This window comes from Mesoplodon mirus (genome assembly GCF_964341445.2).
Source record: "Mesoplodon mirus genome assembly, chromosome: 2".
NCBI lineage: Eukaryota > Metazoa > Chordata > Mammalia > Artiodactyla > Ziphiidae > Mesoplodon > Mesoplodon mirus.
The window spans coordinates 171,240,830-171,265,391 of NC_138977.1; the positions used below are offsets into that span (position 1 = coordinate 171,240,830).

The window sequence follows — 24,562 nt, forward strand, 5'->3', positions numbered from 1 at the left end:
GTTAAATGAATTTAATCTGTAAAAATCCAAAGTGCTCAAGAATGTTAAGTGTTTTCTTGGAACTGCAGCAACCATATTACATCATGAGTCTTTAAAAAGTCTTCTTAGAAAATAAAATTATACCTCTGCGTACTTCCTAATAAGCAGAAATGCTTTCAGCTGTTACAGTAGCATGAGTGGTAGCTGTTGTTTGGGGAAAGCCTTAGTTTATACAAGCAATAAAATTGTATCTTCTCGAGGGCTCACGTTTTTTATATTGCACATCTTAGATCACACCATTTGCACGGCATCAATGTAGCCTCCTATATGATTATGTCCCCCAGAGACCTTCTTAAAAATGAGATGTATATTTCATGAGACATTCTCTATGTAAATAATTTCTAAAGTAAGGACTTTGAAAAGGTCCCTCTGAAAGTCACTGGTTTAAATCACTGCACCTTTATTCAGTCGCCTTGTGAGAGAAACAGCTATTGCAACATTTCCCTTAAAAACAGACCTCAGATTTGAATTAGCCCTTTTGGTGAATTCTGCACTTGAAACAAGGACAAGATTCATTTGTATTAGGATCATAGTCTTACCCTGTATGTGTACCTCCCTTCCCAATGCATGCAGAGCTGACAGCTCACCTGACTATTTCATTAAACATTTTGTTTCTATCTAAAGTGAAGCATTAAAATACTTTTTCTTTACAGGAATAATAATATCGCTAAGCATCAAGCTACTAGATTTAAATAAAAACTGCTTATTTGTTAAACAAAAAGGAGAGTGCTGTGGGGTTTAGTACTTAGTTGTCCATTTCAACCAATTAAATTTCTTGGTATGAAGAAGGAAATTTTAATTCCCCAGACAAGTGGCAGGAAAAAGCAAACAAGTTTGGAGCAACCATTTTTTTTTTCAATCTTTGAATTTTAGCAAATGAGTACTTAAACTTCTGGAGAACATTCATTTATTTGAATTCTGTATTATTTAGAATGAGCTGATACAGCTTTTAAATGTTTGACTGTAGAGATGTGTGGTGTTTTAACAAAATCTTGCTGCTATATGTGTTTCATAGTGTTTTGGGCCGAAATTAGCATCTTTGAGAAAAGCAAATTTTTACAAATTTCTTAATACTTAAAAAAAAACTTGTTTTCTGGAGAGTGGTGTGATTTGGGAAGTTCCTTAACTAAAAAGTCTAATATTTACAGTACCGAGAATTCACATTTAATGATAACAATGCAAGTTATGCATATAGTGAAGCTTAATATAAAACAACTAGTAGTTTTGTAAAGTGTATGCCTAGTTGGGAATAGCAAGGAGATAGATGGGACATCATTTCTCTTTCCTGATTTGGAGTTCTTGAAAGAAAACTGCTTTTAAAAGAAGAAAACCTAAAAGTATTCTAGCTCTTTCTTGCCAAGGATAGTGAAATTAACATGCAGCTGGGCGTCTCTGATAAATGGATTCTGTTAGGTCACTGAGGGGGTGCATGTGACATTAAGTGATTTACAGTCCTTTACCTTAATGAAATTGTTTCAGCAAGATGACGCTGAAAGCTCTTAATGGATAGCTTTTCTTGATGTAATGAAATTGCATTCCTATGGCATTTAATATAAGGTGCAGTTATTATTTACTGGAGCTTTCCAAGGGCTGCTATTTGCACACACAGTTCAGAACAAAAAGAGGTTTCAGTGGCGGCACCGACGCCAGAATGGCTTGTGACGTTCTTAAGCAGATGAGTGTATTTGTGAGAGCATTTCAGTTAGTGCAGCCAAGGCTTCAGAGACCCTTCAGGAGACTTCTTTTCACCTAACCCTGCTAGTGTCCAATCTCTTACATATATTCTTCTAATCTATTTAACAGGCAACTGGATTACAACCAGATCAGCTGTATTGAAGATGGGGCATTTAGGGCTCTCCGGGACCTGGAGGTGCTGTAAGTACCGCTTATTTCTTACTCTTTTAACGGGAGCTTTGTGTCTGGGGAGTGCTACTGTGGATGCTTATCTGTTAACTTGAAACCTTGTGTCAAAATGGTTTCCCATAAGAGAGCCCTTAAATAACTCACAGCGAATACAGAGAAGAGTTGAAATGTGTGTGTGCAAAACCTTGCATAGCATATCTTTATGCTTAGGTAAAATTGTCTGATTTAGGAAGGACACTCAAATGTTCACACATATTGTCTTTTGAGTGTTTCTCCTTATGATAAAATAGTCTCATACACAGGATTTGTGAGAATTCCCAGAATTGCTATATACCTTAATAGCTGATATGTTGGTATGTTTTAGTTGCTGTGCAATGGAAAGACATTTTCTCATTTTAAAATGTCATTTTAACTAGATAACTTACCATCTCTGTAAGGTTACTGTCTAAATTTAATAAGCCACCCACTAGGTCCATTTTAAAGTCTTTACTACTGACTTTGTAAAGCACGACACAGATTTGAATTATAATTGGCATTTTCTGTCTTTCCTTGCTGGACAGACATGGCTGACAAAATTGGTTAGAGGTAACTGAGTAATCTCTACAGACTTTTGACACTGTAAAATAATTTTAATGACATTGTTAATTATAATGAAAAATAATTTTAATGAAAACTAGAGTTACTAAAGCTGCTTAAGCCACCTATACATTTCTGAAAAATTTCCCCAAAGATTCACCTTTCTAACTTTTTCAGTATACTTACAGATTTCTACCCCCAATAAAATATATTTCTATGCTATAATTCTCCCCTGACTCAGTTTGTTCAGAAATCTGAAACTGAATTAAATGTGAAGAGGTTTTGAATTTTCAGTCCATGTGTTAAAAGTTATCCAGAAATCATGAAATCCTCCTGAGAAAAAGATCCCATTGCTTTATAAATTGAGTTTGAAGAGCAGAATGTTATTCTGAAAAAAGTTGATTGTTTCAACTAGAATGGCTTATTTTTCCAATATTTTCTATATGATTTTGGTTTTAATTGCAAGTAAATGAATCGAATTTCTCAGTGTGTCATGTGCTGCTAAGTTATTAATTATTTTTAAAGAATTATGTAAGAATGAGTTGATTGAGGTAAATTGCTCTGAGAGTATATACTGTTCTCTAACCACTTGAGAGATCACCTTTGTTTCTGTTGATAACAATCTAGCTTATTCTAAAGGAAAATAAAATCAAAGTGCTTGTCGTACACATTGTCGTTATAAGGCCACTTTTAAAATTGTGTTCCAGAGCCATTTTTAATATAGGGAGCTCACTAATGCTATTTCAGAGTGAGAATAATTGGGATACAACTATGATTTCATGATAGTGGTCTGACGTCAAAACCATAGTCAATGTCACTAAACTTTATATGTGAGGAGACTACCACACGTGTTATTTAGTTGAACAGAGCAGAACAAGTCAAAGAATTTGTTAAGTCAGTGCACCTAACTAAGAATCTGAATTATACCAAACATTTAATGAAAAATTTGCTGAATGTTTTGAATGAATTAAATCCCGTACTTTATTATTAAGTAAAAGAACTTAAATACTTATTAGCTATAAAATAACTAATATATGTTTAATATACTGAGGATGTATTGAGTGCTCCATATATATTGAGAGAGAGAGAGAGGAAGAGAGAGAAAGTTCCTGCTATGTGTCAAGCTCTGTGCTAGGCATTGAAAACACTTTACCCACAAATACAATAACTATTCATTTGCTTTTTTAGTTCTAAACTAGTATCATTGTTTTTAGAAGCAGGAAGCTCAAGAAAACACAGTCACCTCCTATATTTTGTCAGGTTAGCAACATATCTAACAGGTGACTTTTGCAAGACCCACTATCATGAAACACACCAAAGTGTGATAAACATCTCATGGTTCATGGAATTAAAATCAAAATCTAAAATGTTGGGAACTCTTTTGAGGACCTTAATAGATAGGTCTCAAAGAGTATCTAATGGACAGAGTTTGTTTGCTAAAGAAAAGAATTAAAATTAGCACAATACAAGAAAATGTGAATTTTTTTCAAAATAATTTTAATATTTTATATTAAATATAAAGTCAAGCAGACATTCTTTTAATATATATTAATTTTTAAATGCTCATAATTTATGCAGCCTTTAGAGAAATTAATTAATGAAGAATTTAAGGCTAAATTTGCTAGAGCGCTGGAAAGACTGAATTTGTTAAGCCATAATCTCTTGTCAAGTAAATCAAAGGTTTACCCATTATAAATGTCTGGTCTGGGGCTTTTTTAATATAGAGTTACCATTTTTTATATAGAGTCCCAGAAAGAAATTTACCTGTTTTGCTTATTTTTATCATCCATGACTCTTTAAGATATATATTTTTATTATGAGGAAATAATGAAAGAACATTAATTTGCACATCACCTTAAATTTTGGATTTCTAATGTTTTAGATTTTTTAAAATTTTGATTCCGTGAACATGTGTGAATATATGAATATACTGAGGCCAAACAGGAGAAGATGGGGGTAATCATACTGAACCATTGATGGAAATTTGTTAGATTAAAATATACATTAAGGGAGAGAATGAATAAAGTTCAAGAAGGAAAAGCCAAGGTAAATGAAAGCAAGGAGGCAGTTTATCGCTTGCATGTAAAACGAACTGACTTTTTGTGGAATTCTCACTGATAGGATTTAGAATTAACTTTATTTTCTTAATAAGAAGATGGTGTCTCAAAAATAGCATTGGAAACTAAATGTAGATCAATATTTTCTTTTTCTTTGGACACTAGATTCAGAAATGAAATACATTGCTTGAGTTGCCAGTTTTATATGGTTTATTTTTCTTTTCTATAGAATGGACATAATTGAATTGAATTGAAACATAGTGGTTCAAATCCATTCAGTATCAGACTTTCTGCCAAATCCTATGCTTAGCACTAGGGAATAAGAAAGAATAAATCAAGATCTTAGTCCAAGAGGGCCTACATGATTACCAGGACTAACATTTCTTATTTACACACCAGGATGTCCTTTGTACAAGAATATATTCTCATTACATAGAGAAAATCTTGAGGTTGAACGTAGAAATAGACTTCCATGCAGGAAAAAGTGTTCACATTTAAAGAAGTACAGCATATAACTTCACATTGTTTCATAATAGGAATTGATCATGGCCATAACACATACATGTCATCATACCTAATCAACAATTATATTTATTGTTAATTTCAAAATAACTTAATTTCATTGGTTCCACATATTGTTCAGTTACCAGGTATTAATATCAATATTGCTTTGCCAGCATCAATACTGAATAAAAATAATGAGAAAATTTATTTTTTCAGTTGCATTAAACAAATTAACATTTTGAGAAAAGTCTTCAAATTGATAGCCACTGGCTTCGGCATGCAATGATAGCTCTTTTGTGTGGAATTATAAGAAACTATAGTTCAAAATTAATGCATGTCTGCCTAGTGTGAATTGCTTAAAAAAAAAAAAAAGTTGTCCCCAAAATCACATTTCAGTATGCTGTATACTCTGAAGATTTAAGCCATATAAAATCAGCATAAATTTTGAGGGTAGGAAAAGGGGTCATTTAAAGCAAATCCCTTTGAGAAATGAAACCTTTTAGTTCAGACATCAGGATATGTTTTAATGGTGCTTGAAAAAAACTCTCATTTCACTCGAGTACAGGAAAATACTAGAGGCTTTCAGATAACATGAGCCGACCAATTCAGTGCTTTATAGATCCTTCATTCAGTAGGTTTTTTTCTATATGACTTAGTTCAGATCATTTGCATTAGTTCTTATATCATTCAATACATTGCTAAACTGGATAGTAAAGAGAGTCAGTGCATGTTCTAGATCTGTAGCTTTCGTGCCCTGCTTTACTGAGAAGTTTAAGTAAATCACACTACCCCTGAACACTCCATATCCCACCATTGATAACCATAGCCACCAGCTGGCCTAAAGTGGCCTCAGTGTATCTTGCTTAGCCCAAACAGACGTGGCCTGTGGACTCTGAAATATTTGAGTTAGTTGCCAGTATTTAAAAATTAGGAAGATTGACCTAAAAACTTCCATTTTTAGTTTCTCTTGAGAAAATCAGATTGTTTGACAGCTTTCCATTACAGCAGAGCAGCAGTCCATCAGAGCTGAATATTAGTTGCTACAACAGAGAATATCATCACTATCACCAAGGTCCTCTTTGTCCCCAGGGATCGGTCTGCTCTTCCTCGTTTCTCTTCCCCATTTTATTTCTTTACAAGCAGCCTGCTTCTCTCATGTGTTTCCTGCATGGCCTCTGTAGGCAAGTGAATGTGCCACCTCTAATTCAAACCCTTCTTGAATATCAAACATCATCCACCTGTACCAAGATCCATCTTTCCTGCCTTCTTCAGCCACTGCCCTGTTTAGTCATCACCCTACTGTATCTTCTGTATACTGGAATCATTTGTCATCTCCACACTCTGCTCACCCATTCCTGGGATAACTGTCTTTCTCACTGTCTTGTCACAATCAGACTTCTCCAAATGGAGACAAAAAGATATCTCTCTTTTAAACCTTACTAACTCTAAGTTTTTGTAATTTGTGTAATTCCTCTCCGTAGTTGGGCTGTATGCTATTTTAGGACAAGATTTATGCCTGACTTATTTTTAGACATTCCATGTTGCCATAAAAATAGGAGCCATTCAGGACATATTTGATGAATGAATGAGTAGTAGTTGTAGTAGAAATAGTAGTAATAATACAACTAACAATGCTTGTGTTAGAGGGAAATTAGGAAAAATTTGAACCAAGTAAGAAGTATACTTATTTTCACCGTATCTCCCTTGGCCACCCATCTTCTTGACCCTAGCTTCAAGAAACCATGATCACTACACAGTACTAAACAAAGAACAGGATATGTGGCTGCAACTAAAAACCGTTAGAATATATTAAGCTTTTACTCTATTGCTACAGCATGTCACTTCTTTCCTACTCAATGCAAGTACCAAATATAGATATTGTTCTTCCTACTCAAATTTCAACAGCGGCTGCTGTCCACAGTAAAGAACAATTAACAGGACTCTGTTCCAGGACCTGAAAGTACTGATTCTGTGCCATTGCTATGAGATTTCAGTTGGAGAATTCAAATGGGTTCATTTACTCGTGGACACTAATTATACATAATACCCTTAAAGGAAATATAACTTTAATTTTTCCAACTGTGACTATCTCACGTTCATTTCTTAACCAGTATCGTAAATCGACATGTATGTACACAGTGCATAAAGCTACATGGTCAAAGATACTATTACTCAAGTCACAAATTAGTAATAAATATTTGATGAATGCATAGTAATATGTTAAAGTATGAAATTTATTTATCATCTTGTGTATAATACAGCTCATTCTTGATGCCATCTTTACCAGGTAATGGTTCTGCATAAACATAATCACAAGAGGTTTTTTCTGTGTTAACATATGGAGTGATCAATAAATTTTCATAACTAAAATTTCTAACCTTTTTTTATTCTACAGCACTCTCAACAATAACAACATTACTAGACTTTCTGTGGCAAGTTTCAACCATATGCCTAAACTTAGGACTTTGTAAGTAGCCACAATATATATATAAAGTCAATTTAATCAATTAATGATTCCCCTTAAGTACTATTTTTAGTAAGTAAAGAATATGACCACTAGATCATCATGGGGTAGACAAGGGAAACACCACTTTTTAAAAAGTTCTGGATATGATATTTGAATAAATGAACTATTATTCTGAAAACTTGAAACCTTCCTTTTAAATGATGTGTGTTATGGGAAGTTTGGGGGAGGGAGAAAAACATTTACTTTGAGCTATTGTGGAGATCACATTTCATTAAGAAATGGAAGACTCCTTGATTGGCTGTCAGAAATGATAAATGGTAAATCTTTATGATTTTATTACTGTATGGCAAGCAATCCTAATAAAGCTAAACTGGCTCTCCAGCATTCTTTGTGACGTAAAATTACAGCATCACCCTTTAGTGCTTCTATAATCAAGGTTGTGTCAGCATTTATATTTTAAAATATCTTTTCAGGAGTTACAGATGGACATTAAAATATTTTAGATGGATAAAAATGATTCTCTAATAAAAGTGTTTGATACAGCTATTTTTTTTCCTCTTAGAGAAAAATTAATCCTCAAAGCCCAGGGTTGGGTATTTAGTTAAAGCATTTTCAGAGATAAATTGCATTTGAAATGGGTTTCAGAATCACCTTGACCTAAAAATATATATTATATACAACATGTGAGAAATGGTGAGAAACAAAACCAAGCATTGGACTTTTTGAAAAAAATATGTTTTTAAGTAGGGTAAATATATTTTGATAGGGTTTTCAAAATATTTTTGTTTTACAATAATTTATAACTGAAAACATTACATTTATTTTCTCTTTTTAATCAAAAATCAGTTGAATTGCCACTTTTTAATGAATTAGATAATACCAATACTAATGTCATTTTTTCCTCACTAAAACTGAGCTCTTCATGGGATATAATTTCCTTGGAATATAATTTAGCAAAATAAACTCATTCTAAAAGTAAGCAGGCATAACTAAGTTTTGTTTTCTTGGGGCTATCAGAGTGAGACGAACTGGCAAAATGAAGAACCCAGTTCACCCAAACTATATTTAATGAAGTTGGTTTCCCATTAGTTTTAGCTAAGTTTTTAAAAACAAATTAAATAGTATAGTGAGTCTTATTTTCTTGTGGAAACCCACTACAGTTTGTCTTACTAATCAGGTTTTTAAATTTTTATATTCATTTCTAATGTGTGCACATCTAATTGAATCATCGTAATGTACTTGGTTTCAATGGAAATATTTAGAGAGCAATGCTGTGGAATGTGCCTTGTGGCTTCCAAAAGATGCCACTTTGACCTCCAAGCAAACTTCACCAGAGGTCACCCAGCCTTCCCAAAATGTACCTTTCTGTTCTGTGGCATGCTGTCTAGTTTGGATGCAAGACAGTCTATTCCATACCTCCAGGCTGAAGGAGAATATAAAACAGTCATCTGACTTTAAATTCCCTTGCTTTGGTTGTTGCATTATTCTGTATTATCATTGCTACTTAAAAATTTCATTTTTATGGTACAATTAGCTTTCTGGACTGAGTTCCATGTTTTAATATCCATTACTGTTATTGGGTTATAATCGAGCACATCAGCTAAAAAGGGCTAAAATGGTATTACCATGGCATAGATGATTCTGGGAATGATGCTTTGATTTATAGCTTTGGATGTCCTTTTCTTTAGTTTGAGAAAACATAAAAGCCAGTTTGAAGTCATTTAGTGGATACATTTGTCTGATATTTTATTAATGGAGAAGTGCTATTTACCACTTGGAAGGGATCCATGATCTGGTGTGGATCCCTGCCAGCGTAGAGGGGGCTGGCATAATTCCTTCACTCCCAGCCATCTATGTCTTTTAATTTCAGTTCCTGCTCTTTGAGGCTATGTCCCCAAGAGCCAAAAGCAGCTAATCCCTTTTACTGTGATTAAACAAAAAGAAGGAAATCAGAATAGGGATGTGAAAAGAAGTGGTTTATATTGAATTATTATTCTGTCAGGTTCAGCAAAAAATGAAAGTGACCTGCTAAAAAAGTTTTGCCAGCAGTTTCTACAGAGACTAATAATGACAAGACTAACTGGTATTTCAAACTGGGAGCCACAACTTTTCTTAACATGCCTCCTATCCCTGCCTGAGCCCAGACCTCCCCATTCCTCCACCCCACCCCCACTGGCTGCCAGTATGTTGGGACTGCAGAGCAATTTGCCTTGGACTCCTTTGTGTCTCTTTGTCCCTTTGAATAGACGTAGGCAAAAGATTTTCATGGTCATGTTCAAGCTTCTGTATACTTGCTTATTAGCTCAGAGGTAGATGAAGAGGGACTTGAGTCTGTGGTTATAAACCAGTTTAATTTTTAGGAAAATAATTAGATTGGCATTTATTAAGCTTTAACCTATTTATAGGTAGAGACGAAGTTATATGTTATTATGAATGAATTTTCCAAATTTTGAAATGACTCTTTTCTGTTTTCTTGTTTTAAACTTCTTGGCTCTCATTTAGTCGACTCCATTCGAACAACCTGTATTGTGACTGCCACCTGGCCTGGCTCTCGGACTGGCTACGCCAAAGGCCTCGGGTGGGCCTCTACACTCAGTGTATGGGGCCATCCCACCTAAGGGGCCATAATGTAGCTGAGGTTCAAAAACGAGAATTTGTCTGCAGTGGTAAGGGAGAAAGAACCTTTCTGTTTTCATATTCCCGTATGCTATGATGTAAGGAACTGTGTAAGGTGCATGCTTCAGAGGTTTCACTTTTCCTCACTAATGTGAAGTTATGCACTAATCACTCTGTGGAAATCCTCTGTGTTAGGGATGATGCCATAGGCTCTAAGACATTCGTGCATGTTTGGCAATTACTGATTACTTTCACCTAAGTTATGATGAAGGATTTTTCAGTTGTCAGTCCAAGGGAGAGACAAGAAATTCCTAAATTACAGTTCTATTTGTTACTCATGATTTTACCTTTAAGTAAGTATTTATTTCTATTTTGATGTTAACAATTGGAAAAATGTTGAACTAATCTTGGATCCCGGCTGGGAAATTGAAAAAGTAACAGAACTGTAGTTTCAAAGTGACAAAAATACTTTTCATGTGATGCAGTCCTACCTAAAGGAGATAAATGACTAACTTTAGTAACAAAAATCTGAAAACAAAAATAAGACACTGGTTATGTAAAGTATCAGTAGGTGACATTCAGTTAGTTCTTTCTATGTGCTTAAGCATCAGTCTAAATATTTCACAAATATTTACCTCATTTTTACCTCCCTCATAACATCTGTTGAGAAATATAACATTATATTAAAGTTTAAAATGCTGAGAAAAAGAAATGGTAAGTAACCTTGTCGAAGGTTGTAGAGTTAAGTTCAAGGATCTCAACCTAGACAGTCTGATTCCCAATCCATATAAATTATTTCTGCTTCAGAAGTGTCTGTTCAAAATAACAGTAAAACAAAAATTTTAAATATTTATAATGCATCATAAATAGAAGTTTCCTAAAGGAAGAGTGAGAAGACATACTAGTTCAGGATTCTATTTTATTGCTATCCTTTAGACCTTTTTATGTATTTTCTCCTGCTTTTTGTAGCCCAAACAAAATTTTCTTATAATGTCATGGAATGTGCTCAGTAGGTCTGATTGCTTTATAAAAAATTAAGTAAGGAAATGACTAACAATTCGTTACTAACCACTTTTTTCTCTTTTCACTTTTTTCCTTCCTGTTTTCTAGATGAGGAAGAAGGCAAGTTCACGTTTCTTATTTAGACTGAGACTATTTTTGTAAAGTGTGAGGACTTGTTGAGAGGGACCTGGTTAGTAATTAGCCTGCAGCCTCCTCCCCGGGTATCACCACCACTCAGGCCCTTTCTCTGCAGGGCAGAGAGGTCTGGCCCTGCTGCAGGGACAAACCCAGCGTTTGCAGATGCCTATTTGGTACAAAATGCCTGACAGCCCGTTGTTCACCATTTGAACAGTAAAATTTCAATATTGAGTAGTAAAATATACCTCTGGGTAACTACTTAGCCTAAAATTTTAAGCCATACAAAGTCAAAAAAGGAATCATCTAGATTACAACTAACAGAATGACCTGATACAAATTATTACAACTTCAAAAAAAGCGGTAATTTTGAACCTACCCAGAAATCAAACTTAGCATCATCTATTTCCCCCATACTTATTGGCACATGATTACTTATTTAGACAATTATGTCTACCAAGAGGGAAGTTTTACTGTTTTCCTTTCCTTCTTTGAGTTAAAGTAAGTTAAGCTACTTAAATTCAATAAAGACCACGCTCTATCTAAGCTTATTAGAAATGAAATATAGATTCGTCTGAAGTTGCTGCTTTTTTTGGAACTCATAATAAATTTGAATAGAATTCTAGTTTCAAATCAGAATTTAACCTCTCTCACAAATCTTTCAAATTTTAAAAATTATCATTTTTCTAATTAGTTTTAAAAATCTCATTTGCTTTATCGGTACTGACCCCAAAACATACATGCATGCTTCCTAAAATATATTGTAGAAATATAGTATCATTTTATAATCAGGTATTTAGAGAAATGCATTTCTGTTTAATAACGTGCTTTGTTATTTTCGCTAAGTTTGTGTGTTTCACAATGATGAGATTGAGGAGGAAAAACTATAACTTTGGTTTGTTTCTTTTTCAGGTCACCAGTCATTTATGGCGCCGTCTTGCAGTGTTTTGCATTGTCCAGCTGCTTGTACCTGTAGCAACAATATCGTAGACTGCCGTGGGAAAGGTCTCACTGAGATCCCCACAAATCTGCCAGAAACTATCACGGAAATGTATGTTCCCTGAATTCCCTCATATCCCCCACCTCCCCAATAACCCAAGCCATGACTTTCTTTAGGAGATTCTGGGTTTATCAAAGGCCAGTCTGATCCATTAACTTAGACAAATGTTTCTTTCAGAATTGTATTGACCTTGACTCTGTTTAATTAAATATCTTATTGAAGTGGCTAGGATTTTTCTTTCTTTTTTTTTCAACACAAGTAGAATTAAAAGGAATGCATTTCAAGGAAAAATAATACTTTCCTTTTTCTTCAGAAGGTGTTATAAGGCGCTTTAGGAAAAATAAGAGTATGAGTACCTCATTTATCCAATTGATTCTGGAGACCTGCTTCTGCCCATTTCTAGCTTGGAGTGGTGGAAAATAAAAGAAAAATTTTTTTCTGGGGTAATAAATCATAGAAACAAGATAACTAGATGATGTCTGCCTTCTCAAGACAACACGTTTTAAAACGCAGTTTCACTGTTTTGTTTGAACCGTTGTATAGTCCACCACAAAGGATAAAAAAGATAATATTATCAAGTCAAAATGAAGATTTTTTAAATTAGTGAGCATTTTAGCTTATTTGAGCCAATGGCTACCTCCATCAAAAATTAAATTCTCTCAACAAAATATTTCATACCTATTTTGTATGCAGCTGCTGGATTCATTTCTGTGTCCTAGCCAATTATAAGTCATGTGGCTAAAACAAGGTCACATAAGATGTAAACTGGACTACTTTTACCATCTTGGGAAGTAAGCATTAGGAAAAATCTTTACCTTAATATCTATTAGCTAAGAAAGCACCTCTTAACCACCCAGCCTACCATATATTGTTTTAGAAGTTAATTCTAAATTTGAATTAAATAAATATTTTGGGACATATTTGGTTGAAATAATAAAGTAGAATCAACTTCTTTAGATAGGTCTTCATAGTAGGCACCCAAAAAAATTAAGTTATTTTCAAGAACTATTCATTATTTTTTTCGACTGTTAACTGCCCTAATTTATCTTATGTGAGAATAATCTTAATTCATAAGACCCACTAACATTATTTTAAAGTATTTAATATGTGCTTAAAAGTGTACTTAGAGAGATTCAGTACTTGACACAGACAAGGAATATATGTATGCACATAATAATATTATTCTCATCAAAATTAAATTGATGAAACACTACCTTGGCCATAAAAGACATTTGTATTTTTTAGCTGAACCTTGAAAGAAGAACAATATATGGCTTGGGAAGAGGCAAGAGACATTCTGCAAAAGAGAAACATTGGGGACAAAGGGCAGAGGTGGCAGTGAGCATTTTGTTTTAGGGATTGCACAGTTGAGCCTAATTAGAGTAAGAGGTGCATGTTGAGGCATCATGGAAAATAATGCTTCAAAAACGACATCTCCATCTAATTCTAAAGCCACAGATTACATAAGGCCTCTCATCTTAGAAGATGTAATATATGATGGAGTAGATAGTAGAAAGACATAGTAACTGTTCACACAGAGAAATAGTATATCCATCTCTCCAGGCACAAACATTTATTAAGTAAACATTTTATTACATAAAGGCAGCATGAATTCTCCACAGATCTCCATCAAGTGACATGCAAGTTAAAAACTATAAAATGAGGTACAAAGTAATACATGTTGTAAGGGAGGAAAAAATAAAGTTCAAGGTTTTTATTTTTTTCATTAATCTTTATTGGAGTATAGCTGCTTTACAATGCTGTGTTAGTTTCTGCTGTACAGCAAAGTGAATCAATTATACATATTACATATATCCACTCTTTTTTAGATTTCCTTCCCATTTAGGTCACCACAGATCATTGAGTAGGGTTCCCTGTGGTAAACAGTAGGTTCTTATTAGTTATACATAGTAGTGTATATATGTCAATCCCAATCTCCCAATTCATCCCATCCCCCTTTCCCCCCTTGGTAACTGTAAGTTTGTTCTCTACATCGGTGACTTTATTTCTGCTTTGCCTATCAAATTACCAATGGCAGTTTTTACAGAATTAGAACAACAAATTTTATAATTTTTATGGAAACACAAAAGACCCTGAATAGCCAAAACAGTCTTGAGAAAGAAAAACAGAGCTGGAGGAATCAGGCTCCCTGACTTCAGACTATACTACAAAGCTACAGTAACCAAGACAGTATGGTACTGACACAAAAACAGAAATATAGATCAATGGAACAGGATAGAAAGCCCAGAGATAAACCCATGCACCTATGGTCTCCTAAGATAAACCCACGCACCTATGGTCTCCTAATCTATGACAAAGGAGGCAAGAATATACAATGGAGAAAAGACGGTCTCTTCAATAAGTGGTGCTGGGAAAACTGGACAGCTACATGTAAAAGAATGAAATTAGAACACTCCCTAACACCATACACAAAATAAACTCAAAATGGATTAAAGACCTAAATGTAAGTTCAAGGTATTTATTACAGAGGGCGTAAAGTGGAGAACAAGTTACAGTGGTTAACTAGAGTCAGAAAGCTTTAGTTAGAACCCGAGGTCTACCTATCATTTACTAACTGTGAGACCGTATGCAAGTTACTTATCCTCTATGGGATTATCTCCTCATCTGAACTGTCGTCAGTTTATAGTGAAAGAATTAACACATGTAGAGCTTCATGTGCTTAGACGATAGTAATCATTGAATGATACCTCGATCTCAAGCTTTCATGTAGGAGGTAACGTGTGCGGTAGGCCTTGAAGGATAATTAATGAATGGAACTGCAAAGATGAGAAAACAGCTTACAGAAGTAATGAACTTTAGGAGCACAGGCAATAAGAATGGAAATCCAAGATACTGCCACACAGGAACTCAATTTGATTGGTATTTGGTACCTGAGAGAGTTAAGGAAACACAGTTGGAAAGGTAAGTTGGAGGTAATTCATGGAGGACTTTGATAGTATAAGGATCTAAATCTTTCTTTGGAATGCATTTGAACACAGGAGTTTGAATCTCTAAGAAGAATTAATCTGACAGCTGTGCACCAGTGGTTTGGCAAAAGGAGAGAAAACCAGGCTTATGGCTTCTTAGGAGACTATTATGTTGATTGAGGGGAGATGTCATGAGAGCAGGAGCTAGTAAGTAATAGTAGGAATGATGATGTGGAAGCAGCTATGATAGCTAATACAGAAGCAGAATTAATAGGATTTGGCCTTTGATGAGATGAGAAAAAGGACTCAAAGTTGATGCCAAAATTTCAAGTATGAGGGCTGGGGAGATGGTGGTTATGGCATTGTATATAAGAAGCTGAGGAGCAGGACCAAAACTAGGAAGGAAGATGATGGTGAGCAAAATTTGTGAGATACTGAAGTTCCAATAAGATATTTAGAGACACTAAAATAATACAGACTATGTTAATTTGGAACAAGACAGGATTTGAGGCAAAGATTTTGGAGTAATTAATATTATAAAAAAACAAGTAGATGGTTAACGCCATCAGATGGCCAATGGAAAGGAGAAAAAGAGAAGAGAAACCCAAGGGAATTAACAAAAACAGCAGAGGGCCACAATAGGTAAGGGAGGAAGGAGCTTCTAGGAAAAATGATCCTCCGGGTCAGATAACTCCGGACAATGAACCAAGAGGAGATCTGAGAACAGGTCTTACAATTTGACCAGCATATTGCTCTTGAAGGATTCAAGATAGAGTGATAGGTAAGTAAACCACTCTTCAGAGTGTTAAGAAAGGTCAGAGGTGATGAATATTGTAGAGAGCAGATATGGAGTAGTTTGAAGAGTTTAGCTGAAAAAGGATTTTTTTAAAGAAGACAATTGCAATGATAAAGAACAGACTTGGGTTTATTTTAAGGTGCAGAAACCTGCAGTCATTAGAAAGTCAGAGAGGAAGAATAGGTTTAGAGAGACATGAGAGTGTGAGAGTTAGATAAGATATATGTGGAAGCAAGATTGTTCTGGGTCCAGGAGGTGATTGATCAAATCCTGATGATAGAAAAGGAGACAAAAATGCTGTTGCTGGTTGACAAAAGAGGAGTGAGTTGTAGACATAACAGACTGAAAGGAATACGAAACATTTCAAATGGTTTATCTCATGTAGTCTATTTTATTTTTTGTCATAGAGATTTTCTTACATTTTGTATGCTCTATAGATTTTGTATGATGGTGGAATTTAGTAGCATAAAAGTTAGACTAATTAATATGTCCCAATGAGTTTGTCTGTGTTGAGGTGGTGGTTTATCAAGTAAAGCTATAATAAATTCATAAGTAGAGATGAAAACATATGTGAAGCTCTAGGTGAATTTTACTTCTCTGATTATTACATTATCAGCTTTATCAGTAGAGCATCTGGTAATAAATCATATTGATCTTCAACTCCAACAAAATACACCCATTACCATTCATTACAGTGGCACAACTTACTAGCTTAGTGACTCACTTCTTTTATTACTCTTTTTTTAATTAAAGAATCAGTAAGATTTCTAAAATGTAGAAATAAAGTTAAGCAACATCTTTAAAAAATTTTATACATTCTATATTTTTAATACATGATGAACTGAACATTATAAACTCCCTTCATATTTTTCATATAATGTTTTAAAATTGGATTTTACCAGTAAATTATCAGTAGAATTTCTTTATTGCAAATTATCAGGCATTTCATTCAGTAATGTTGAGTTGACTTCCTACTGTTTAGTGTGTCTTTATTCCTGTAACTGTCTCATATTGTGACAAAAAGAAAGTATGTATGTATGATATGTAGCAGTGACCAACTGCCTATAAATCTGGGTAGAAAAACTTGCCTCACCCTTTCCTTTTATCTGATTTGTGCTTGCAACTATAACTTCACACTTGTGGTATGTGCTCAAATTTGTTAAGATATAGAAGGGAAATATTCCTTTAAAGTCAGAATTGAAATAATTGGAGAAGAAGGAATGGAAAAGAGACTAGCATTTATCTAATGCCTGCAGTGTTGGATACTATACACATATTGTAGCATTTGATCTTCTCATTGACCTTTGATGGGTGTATTTGTGCAATTTAAATAAAATAGGAAAACTAGTGCAGAGGCATGTGTTAGATAAAGGTTGGTTTTATTTCTCCAAGAGGCCTCATTATCCTGATGATTTTACCATGGTCCAGGATCTGTCCTCCCATTTGCAGACTAGGAATCTGATTTTGACTGCACTTAATTGTTACATTTTGCAACTATATATCTATATATGTATATATATATATGTTTGTGTGTTTATTTAATATATATACATATATATATAATATGTATATGTTATATATGTGTGTGTGTGTATATATATATATATATATGTATATATATATATTTGTGTTGTGTGTTTGTCTTCACTACTAAAGCAGCTCTATGAAGACAGGAACTGCTTCTGTTCAAACCACCACTGAACACTCAGCAACAAATCTAGTACCTGGCACATAGTAGGCCCTTGATAAATATAAGATAAATATTTATTGAATGAATGGATAATGTAAAAATTAAACATTTAAAGCAGATTTATCTCTGAAAAGGTGGAGTTATATTAAAAATGATTAAAAATAAAAATCTGAAGGAGCAGTCCATTCCCTTCCCATAGAAAAATGAAATGATGCTTTTTAAGCATAAAATCAATATGAAATTTTAATGAAAAAAAAAGTTATGAATAGAATGCTTAATGAAGTGAGCTAAAGTAGGCTAACTAAAAATTCCTTTGTTAAATTCCCTGTTTCCTGTCCTGGCTTGGATTCTACTCTCTACATGCATCTGAGAGCAACTTTTTTTCTGCTCTAGGTTGGCCAAGCCAGTATCTAATAGGTACCCTCCTTCTTTAGATATAATAAGTAATTCAATCTTTTTACAGACATCTTAGACATCTTTCTCTAAGGTCACATTTTCTCTGTAACAAAGCCTATAGACATTTATCTCAAATCCCTCAAAAGTTGACAACTTCATTTTGCTATTTAAAAAAAGACCAGACTCAAAAAAGTTAAGAAATCTTGTAAAAAAACAACCCTTCAATTATGAAGTGACTAAACTGGCCTCAGTCTTAGATTTATTTGACTCCAAAGCCTGTTTTCCATCCTCCATCCAGCTGCAAAAGAAAGATAGATGTGGCTTAGCTTGTTGGGATATTATAAAAATGATGATTGAATAAAATGAAGAGAAGCAGATATCAGAAAAACAGGACACTTTAAGAAACTTACATGTGAAGGGAACATAGAAGGAGCATAGAGAAAGACAAGGCATGAAGGTATAGGAATGTTTACAAAACTAAGAACTGTTTCATATTACTTTATATCTACAACTGTTGTCTTCTTTCCTAGTCTCTATTAAGTAATTTCGTATCTCCCTAGATTTTGTCTTCATAGAAATTATCACAGCTTAGTTTGATATTCTGGTTAATGTCAAACTACCCTATTAGACTGCAAGCTTAATGAGGGAAGGATCATGTCTTTTTTCCTCACCATTTTTGTCCCAAAACTTAGCACAGTGTGGGCGGGGAGAAGAACAGTACTGGGGTGGCGGGTCTGGGACATACAATCAGGAGAGCCTCCAAGCCTCTATTCTTCCTAGTAAAAGAAAATGTGACAAAGGAGTAGGGACTAATGAAGATAGATGGGGGAAAATAGAATGTGTAATATCAGGTAAAATTAGGTTTAGAAGAAAGAAGTTGTTGCTGCCCTGGAATCTTTCCAGCACTTTGCTGCTTTGAACTCTGCTGGCTGGGTACCTTGTTTTCATACACATGGAATGCCTTAGGCAAGTCTATACAAGGCCTGACCCATGGCAAGAAAATCATTAATAGCAAATTGATTCTCTATATATCAAATCCTCAGAATTAATTTCTTAAATATTGTCTTGAGGTGTAATACTTTGAATGTGAAGTGAAAGGTTGCTGTAAAGTAGACATTTAGTTCTCTCCAATCCAGTTATAGATTTTCTGTGGCATAGCACCTGTCCAAACCATTATACAGAAATTCCATAAATCGTGGAGAACAGTTAGTAAAAACATAGGTTGAACAATTTAGTATGTCTTGTTCACTCTTAGGTCTTATTGCATTTAATGTTGGTTTCATTTTTCAGGGCTCCAAAGCTGGGAGCCATACAATTCTTCCTTTTATTTGTCTGAGAGAAGATAAGGAAGCATTCAAATTTCAGGAAAGGAAAGTATGGTAGCAAAGTTCTTAGGCCGGTCTTATGAGGTCTGTCTCTGTTTTCTAAGATGTACTGCAAATTTTCAGAAGTTATAGTATTTGTTTTGGATGTGCTATTCAAATAGGTAAAATGGAAAGGGAACTCACTTTGTTGTATAAACTTAGTGGACTGCTTTTACTCTGCTAGTAGTAAAGAAGCCTATTTCAAAGAGATTCACAGTATTAGAGGTTGGATATGAAGTTAGGAGTACATTTTTTTCCCTTTTGTTTACTCTGGATCATTTGCATGCATAATTATAAAGAAATGAAAGTGAGAATGATTCTTGAATGCTCTGATTACAAACTGCATTTATGATACTGAATATAATTTTTAAAATATATCTTTGTCCTCCATTTCTGTTTAGGCACTCTTCCTGTGTTTAACCCTTTGGCATGCTATTTCTGCATTTGCCCCTTCCAAAATTTTGCATCCTTATTTCTATAAATAATACTTGCCAAATTTTGAATCTGCATATTTCAAAGTTTCTGTTGGTAGGGATATGTAAATTAGATTTGATCAACGTGTTTTTAAATAACCTATTCTATACTAGCTTATTAGGAAAGTTACAGGTACTCATGATATCAAGCATGACTTTTTGACTATTTAACATGCACTCAGGAATATCTCAGCTAATAGCACAGCTGTCATGCTGTGTAATTGGTTCATTTTCTTTTAATTATGCCCAAATTTTGAAAATAAATTTTAAAAATAAATATAACATAGCAGTTTGACTAATTTTTATAGCACATGTAAATTACCTTGACTTTACTATTTAGACAATATTGATAAAATATCTCTGAAATTTTCACATCATGATTTCCTCATAAGTTAGGAGCTTAGAAAAAGACATAATAATTTAGCTTCTTACAGAATGCAGAAAGCCAATTCATTGTTCAGTATACAAACTAAGATCACCACTGAGTTTCCTCACAACAAACATCTCACTTAATTCTTAGTCATCAGTAGCCATGCTTAGTGTAATCCCTACAGCAATTTTGATAGTTCCACAGCAAAATAGTATAAGATAAATTAGGTAAAATACATTTAAAACTAAACTAAACCTGTAGTTCCATAGACCATCATTGAGTTCACTAATAATCATTGGAGCGTTTTCATCTTTATTTTGGCAAAATTCTCAATTTTATATGCATATCTTGAACAATCTTTAATTCCTATTGAATGAAATAGTAGAATAATCATCTTTGTAAAGAGAATTCATTTTTATTAAGAGTGTGGGTTCATGAAAAGAAAATTATTTGCTCCTATTTCCCTCAATTTACTTCCTTTTCTCCAATTTTACTAAGGAATAATTGACAAATACAGTTGTATATATTTAAAGGGTACAACATTATGATTTGATATACTTATTCATTGTGAAATGATTACCAAGATCAAGATAATTAACACATTCATCACTTCAAATAGTTAAATCTTTTTTTGTGTGTGGTAAGAATGCTTAAGTTCTACTCTCCACAATTTTCAAGTATATAATATTTGAAATATATTAGCAACTGTAGTCACTGTGCCATATATTTGACCCTCAGAACTTATTCTTCTTATAACTAAAAATTTATACCTTTTGACCTTCATCTTCCCAGCCACCAACCTCTGTGACCACTATTCTATTCTGTTTTTATGAAATCAGATTTTTTTTTGATTCTGCATGTAAATGATAGCATACATTATTTGTATTTACCTATTTGGCTTATTTCACTTAGCATATGCCTTCCAGGTTCATCCATGTTGTCACAAATGACAGGATTTCCTTACTTTTATGGCTGTATAATATTCCATTGTATATATACCACAATTTCTTTATCCATTCATCTGTTGTAGGACATCTAGGTTGTTTCCATATCTTGATTATTGTGAATAAAGCTGCAGTAAACATGGAGATTCAGATATCTCTTCAAGATAGTGATTTCAATTCCTTCAGGTATAAACCCAGGAGTGGGATTGCTAGAGCATATGGTAGTTCAATATCAGTTTTATGGGAACCACATACTGTTTTCCATAATGGTTTTACCAATTTACATTCCTGCCAACAGTGTATAAAGAGTCCCTTTTCTCCAAATATTTGCCAGCATTTGTTATCTCTTATCTTTTTGATAATAACCATCCTGATTGGTGTGATATCTCATTGTGTTCTTCATTTGCATTTCTCCGATGATGTGATGTCGAGCACCTCTTCATGTACCTACCCTTGATTTGTATGTTTTCTTTGGAAAAATATCTATTTAGTTCCTTTCTTCATTTATTATTTTGATTATTTGCTTTTTTTTTTTTGCTATTGAGTTGTATGAATTCTCTACATATTTAGGTTATTAACCCTCTATCAGATATATGATTTGCAAATATTTTCTCCCATTTTCTTGGTTGCCTTTTCAATATATTGATTTTTTTTCTTATTTGTACCTAATTTCACAAAAATTTATATGTATAATGTGTATGTTATATATACCATATATACACACACACCCTTTATATGCTTTTGTTGTTGTTATTTTTTGATCATTTCAGAAAAAAACCACAGTGCCTTTCATAAGAGAAACGTATAGAAGAATGAATCAAACTTTTGTAATATTAGTTAAGATGTGAAAATAAGTATGGTAAAATTATAAATAAATTGGTGTAAAAGAAATCTTAAAATGACTAGAGTGGTAAGGCAAAGCAGATGCTCCAACTGGTTTCTCTTAAAAATCCCAAGGAGTCTGATGAACATTATTGCAGCAGAGAATGGCATATGGAAAAGTAACATTTTTTTCATGTACTACATAATCAACAAATATTTTTGAGTGCCTACTCTGCATCAGGCATTATGGATGAGAGGTCACAGTTCCAGCTTTCAAAATGTTTACAATGCAGAGAATTGAAGCTTTACACACACAGAAATTTTAAAAGCTATATGATAAGTAATAAAATACATATGCATGGAGAAATACATATGCACAGAGAAAGGAATATCTTGATTTCCCTGGGAGACTAAAAGAATCTTCGGGTATGAGGATGTGTTTTGAAGGCAGAGAAATTGTGGGCTTTCTAGACAGTGGAAAGAGCATGTGCAGAGTCTGAGAAAAGTGAAAGAGTCATGTGTCTTTGAGAAATTTAAACAGTTTTAGTTGTTAGAACATAAAGTACAAGCCTAATCTTGAAGAATCACTGTCCTGGTGTTAATAGGATATAAGGGGAAATTTTGAGCAGTGTAGTAGTATGATTTGATTTGTTAGTTAGAAAAACCACTCTAACATGGAGTAGAGAATCCACTTGTGATACAAACAGTTATATAAGGCATGATAAAGACAGGCTTAGCAGCAGATAGTAGTGAGAAGTTATTCCAAGAAATGACCCAAGTGCTGTTGTGGTTGAGTCACTAAAAACTTCTACAGGAAAGAAATGGAGACCCATCAGATATAAATAAGACCTATGTAGACTTTAACATAGAAATGAAGACAGCTGGGGCACAAAGTAGTATTCATTCTCAGGTGAATGAAATTGTCACTTTTTAAAAGAATTAAGTTATTGATTTATGGTTGTAAAATCAGCCAGAAAAAGTAAGCTGAAAATTTGTTTGGTTCAAATTCTACTAGTGATCATAGTGCTATCTGAACTTTAGGGGGAAAATGATGGATGACTTGGACAATAACTCAGTACAGGCATCGGGGAGAAGGCTAGTTGCTATCTATTCACTGAGTAATACTGTTAAACAAATGATGTATAAAGGTAATTTGCATAATGTTTTTAAAACTAAAATTATTACCAAATGGGGGACTTAGCTCAGGGCCTAACTCATATTAAGCGTCCAAGAGGTTTTAATTATAATGAAAAACAAAGCAGCAAAACTTCCATTTGTCTTTCTTGGATTGCAAAAGAAAAATTATGAAAACTGAGTGTTACTGACATTATGAATCTGTACTCTGTGCCCCTGAAATCGGCGAGCCATGTGTCTTAACCCATTTTTCCCTCTAAATCTAAATTATGTGATTCTGTGTATTGAATGTACATTTTTTTTTGCATTTGAGTGTGTCCATATAAATATATACATAAAAATTTTAACTCATTCAGAAGTTCATTGTCTGAAATATGAGTCAATAGGAACTCGCACACACACATTTTTGTTTTGCTTTAAATTCTTAAAGACCAAATGGAAAAATAATTATTTTTATTATGAAAACATCAATTGAATTTGCACTGAGGGAAATGTACCCAGAATGACATCACAAGAAATAAAATAAGATTAAGGAAGTGGACAATTTTCAGGAACAAGTCATCCCAACATAGGGATTGCTGATAATCAATTAGGATGGACAGTCTTAAGGAAAAAATGGTAGCTATATGCAAAGTATGTCCCTCTAGAGGCTAATATTCACTCAGCTGTTAAAAATTTTTGTTAAACTTAAAAAGTCCTGGAAATCACAATTACATAACAGCAATAATATTCTAGTCTAAGATAATCTTGGGTCATTTTATGTAGAGACATCTGAAGGATTTCAATGGCATGCATTTACTGCTCAAGTTGGAAGTAACATTCCAAAAATATAAAGTACTTACTTTAGAATTATTATGTAATAGGCAAGAGGATCCCTGATGTCAAAGTAATATTGCTGCTTCCTCCTTTACAAATGCAGGCCTGGTGTTACCTATGATGAGAATATTTGGCTACACTCAGCAGTCCATGACTCAAAAACTAAAGTCATTCTGCAGGTCCAGCCTTCACCCCATTAAATCTGTTCTGTTCTTTGGCAGCTGTTTTTGCCATTTACGTTAAAAGCAGATGGGGAAAATGCAAAGAACTGTCAGTTTTATTGCCATGTATAATCAGCATCTGGGCTGTATGTTACAGGAACACTCAATACAAACTCATACTTTACTGGTGGTGTAAAAACTTTTTTTGAGTTTCTCAGTTTTCAAATTAGAGTAGGTGCTCTATTTTAATCATGTTGATCATGGAAATAGCAACCATTTGTATTTTTTTTTCAGCCTTCATGTATGTGAATGATGCTTGAGTGTATGTGTTTAATAGACAGTTGGGAGTTATCTGCAAAACTGTTTTGCTAATTTGTTTTAAAATGTGTTTTGGAACCATACATGTTTAT

The 24,562-nt window shown here is 33.8% G+C and overlaps 1 protein-coding gene across 2 annotated transcripts in view; it reads left to right on the plus strand.

Annotated features, from left to right (window-relative positions):
- The window catches only part of SLIT2 (slit guidance ligand 2), a 377,012-nt gene that overhangs the window by 243,068 nt on the left and 109,382 nt on the right, over window positions 1-24,562 (plus strand). For both annotated transcript variants that reach the window (XM_082611084.1, XM_082611085.1), the window contains exons 6-9: window positions 1,843-1,914; window positions 7,435-7,506; window positions 10,009-10,172; window positions 12,172-12,310. In XM_082611084.1, coding sequence (XP_082467210.1) covers window positions 1,843-1,914; window positions 7,435-7,506; window positions 10,009-10,172; window positions 12,172-12,310 — 447 coding nt within the window. The remainder of the gene's footprint in view (window positions 1-1,842; window positions 1,915-7,434; window positions 7,507-10,008; window positions 10,173-12,171; window positions 12,311-24,562) is intronic.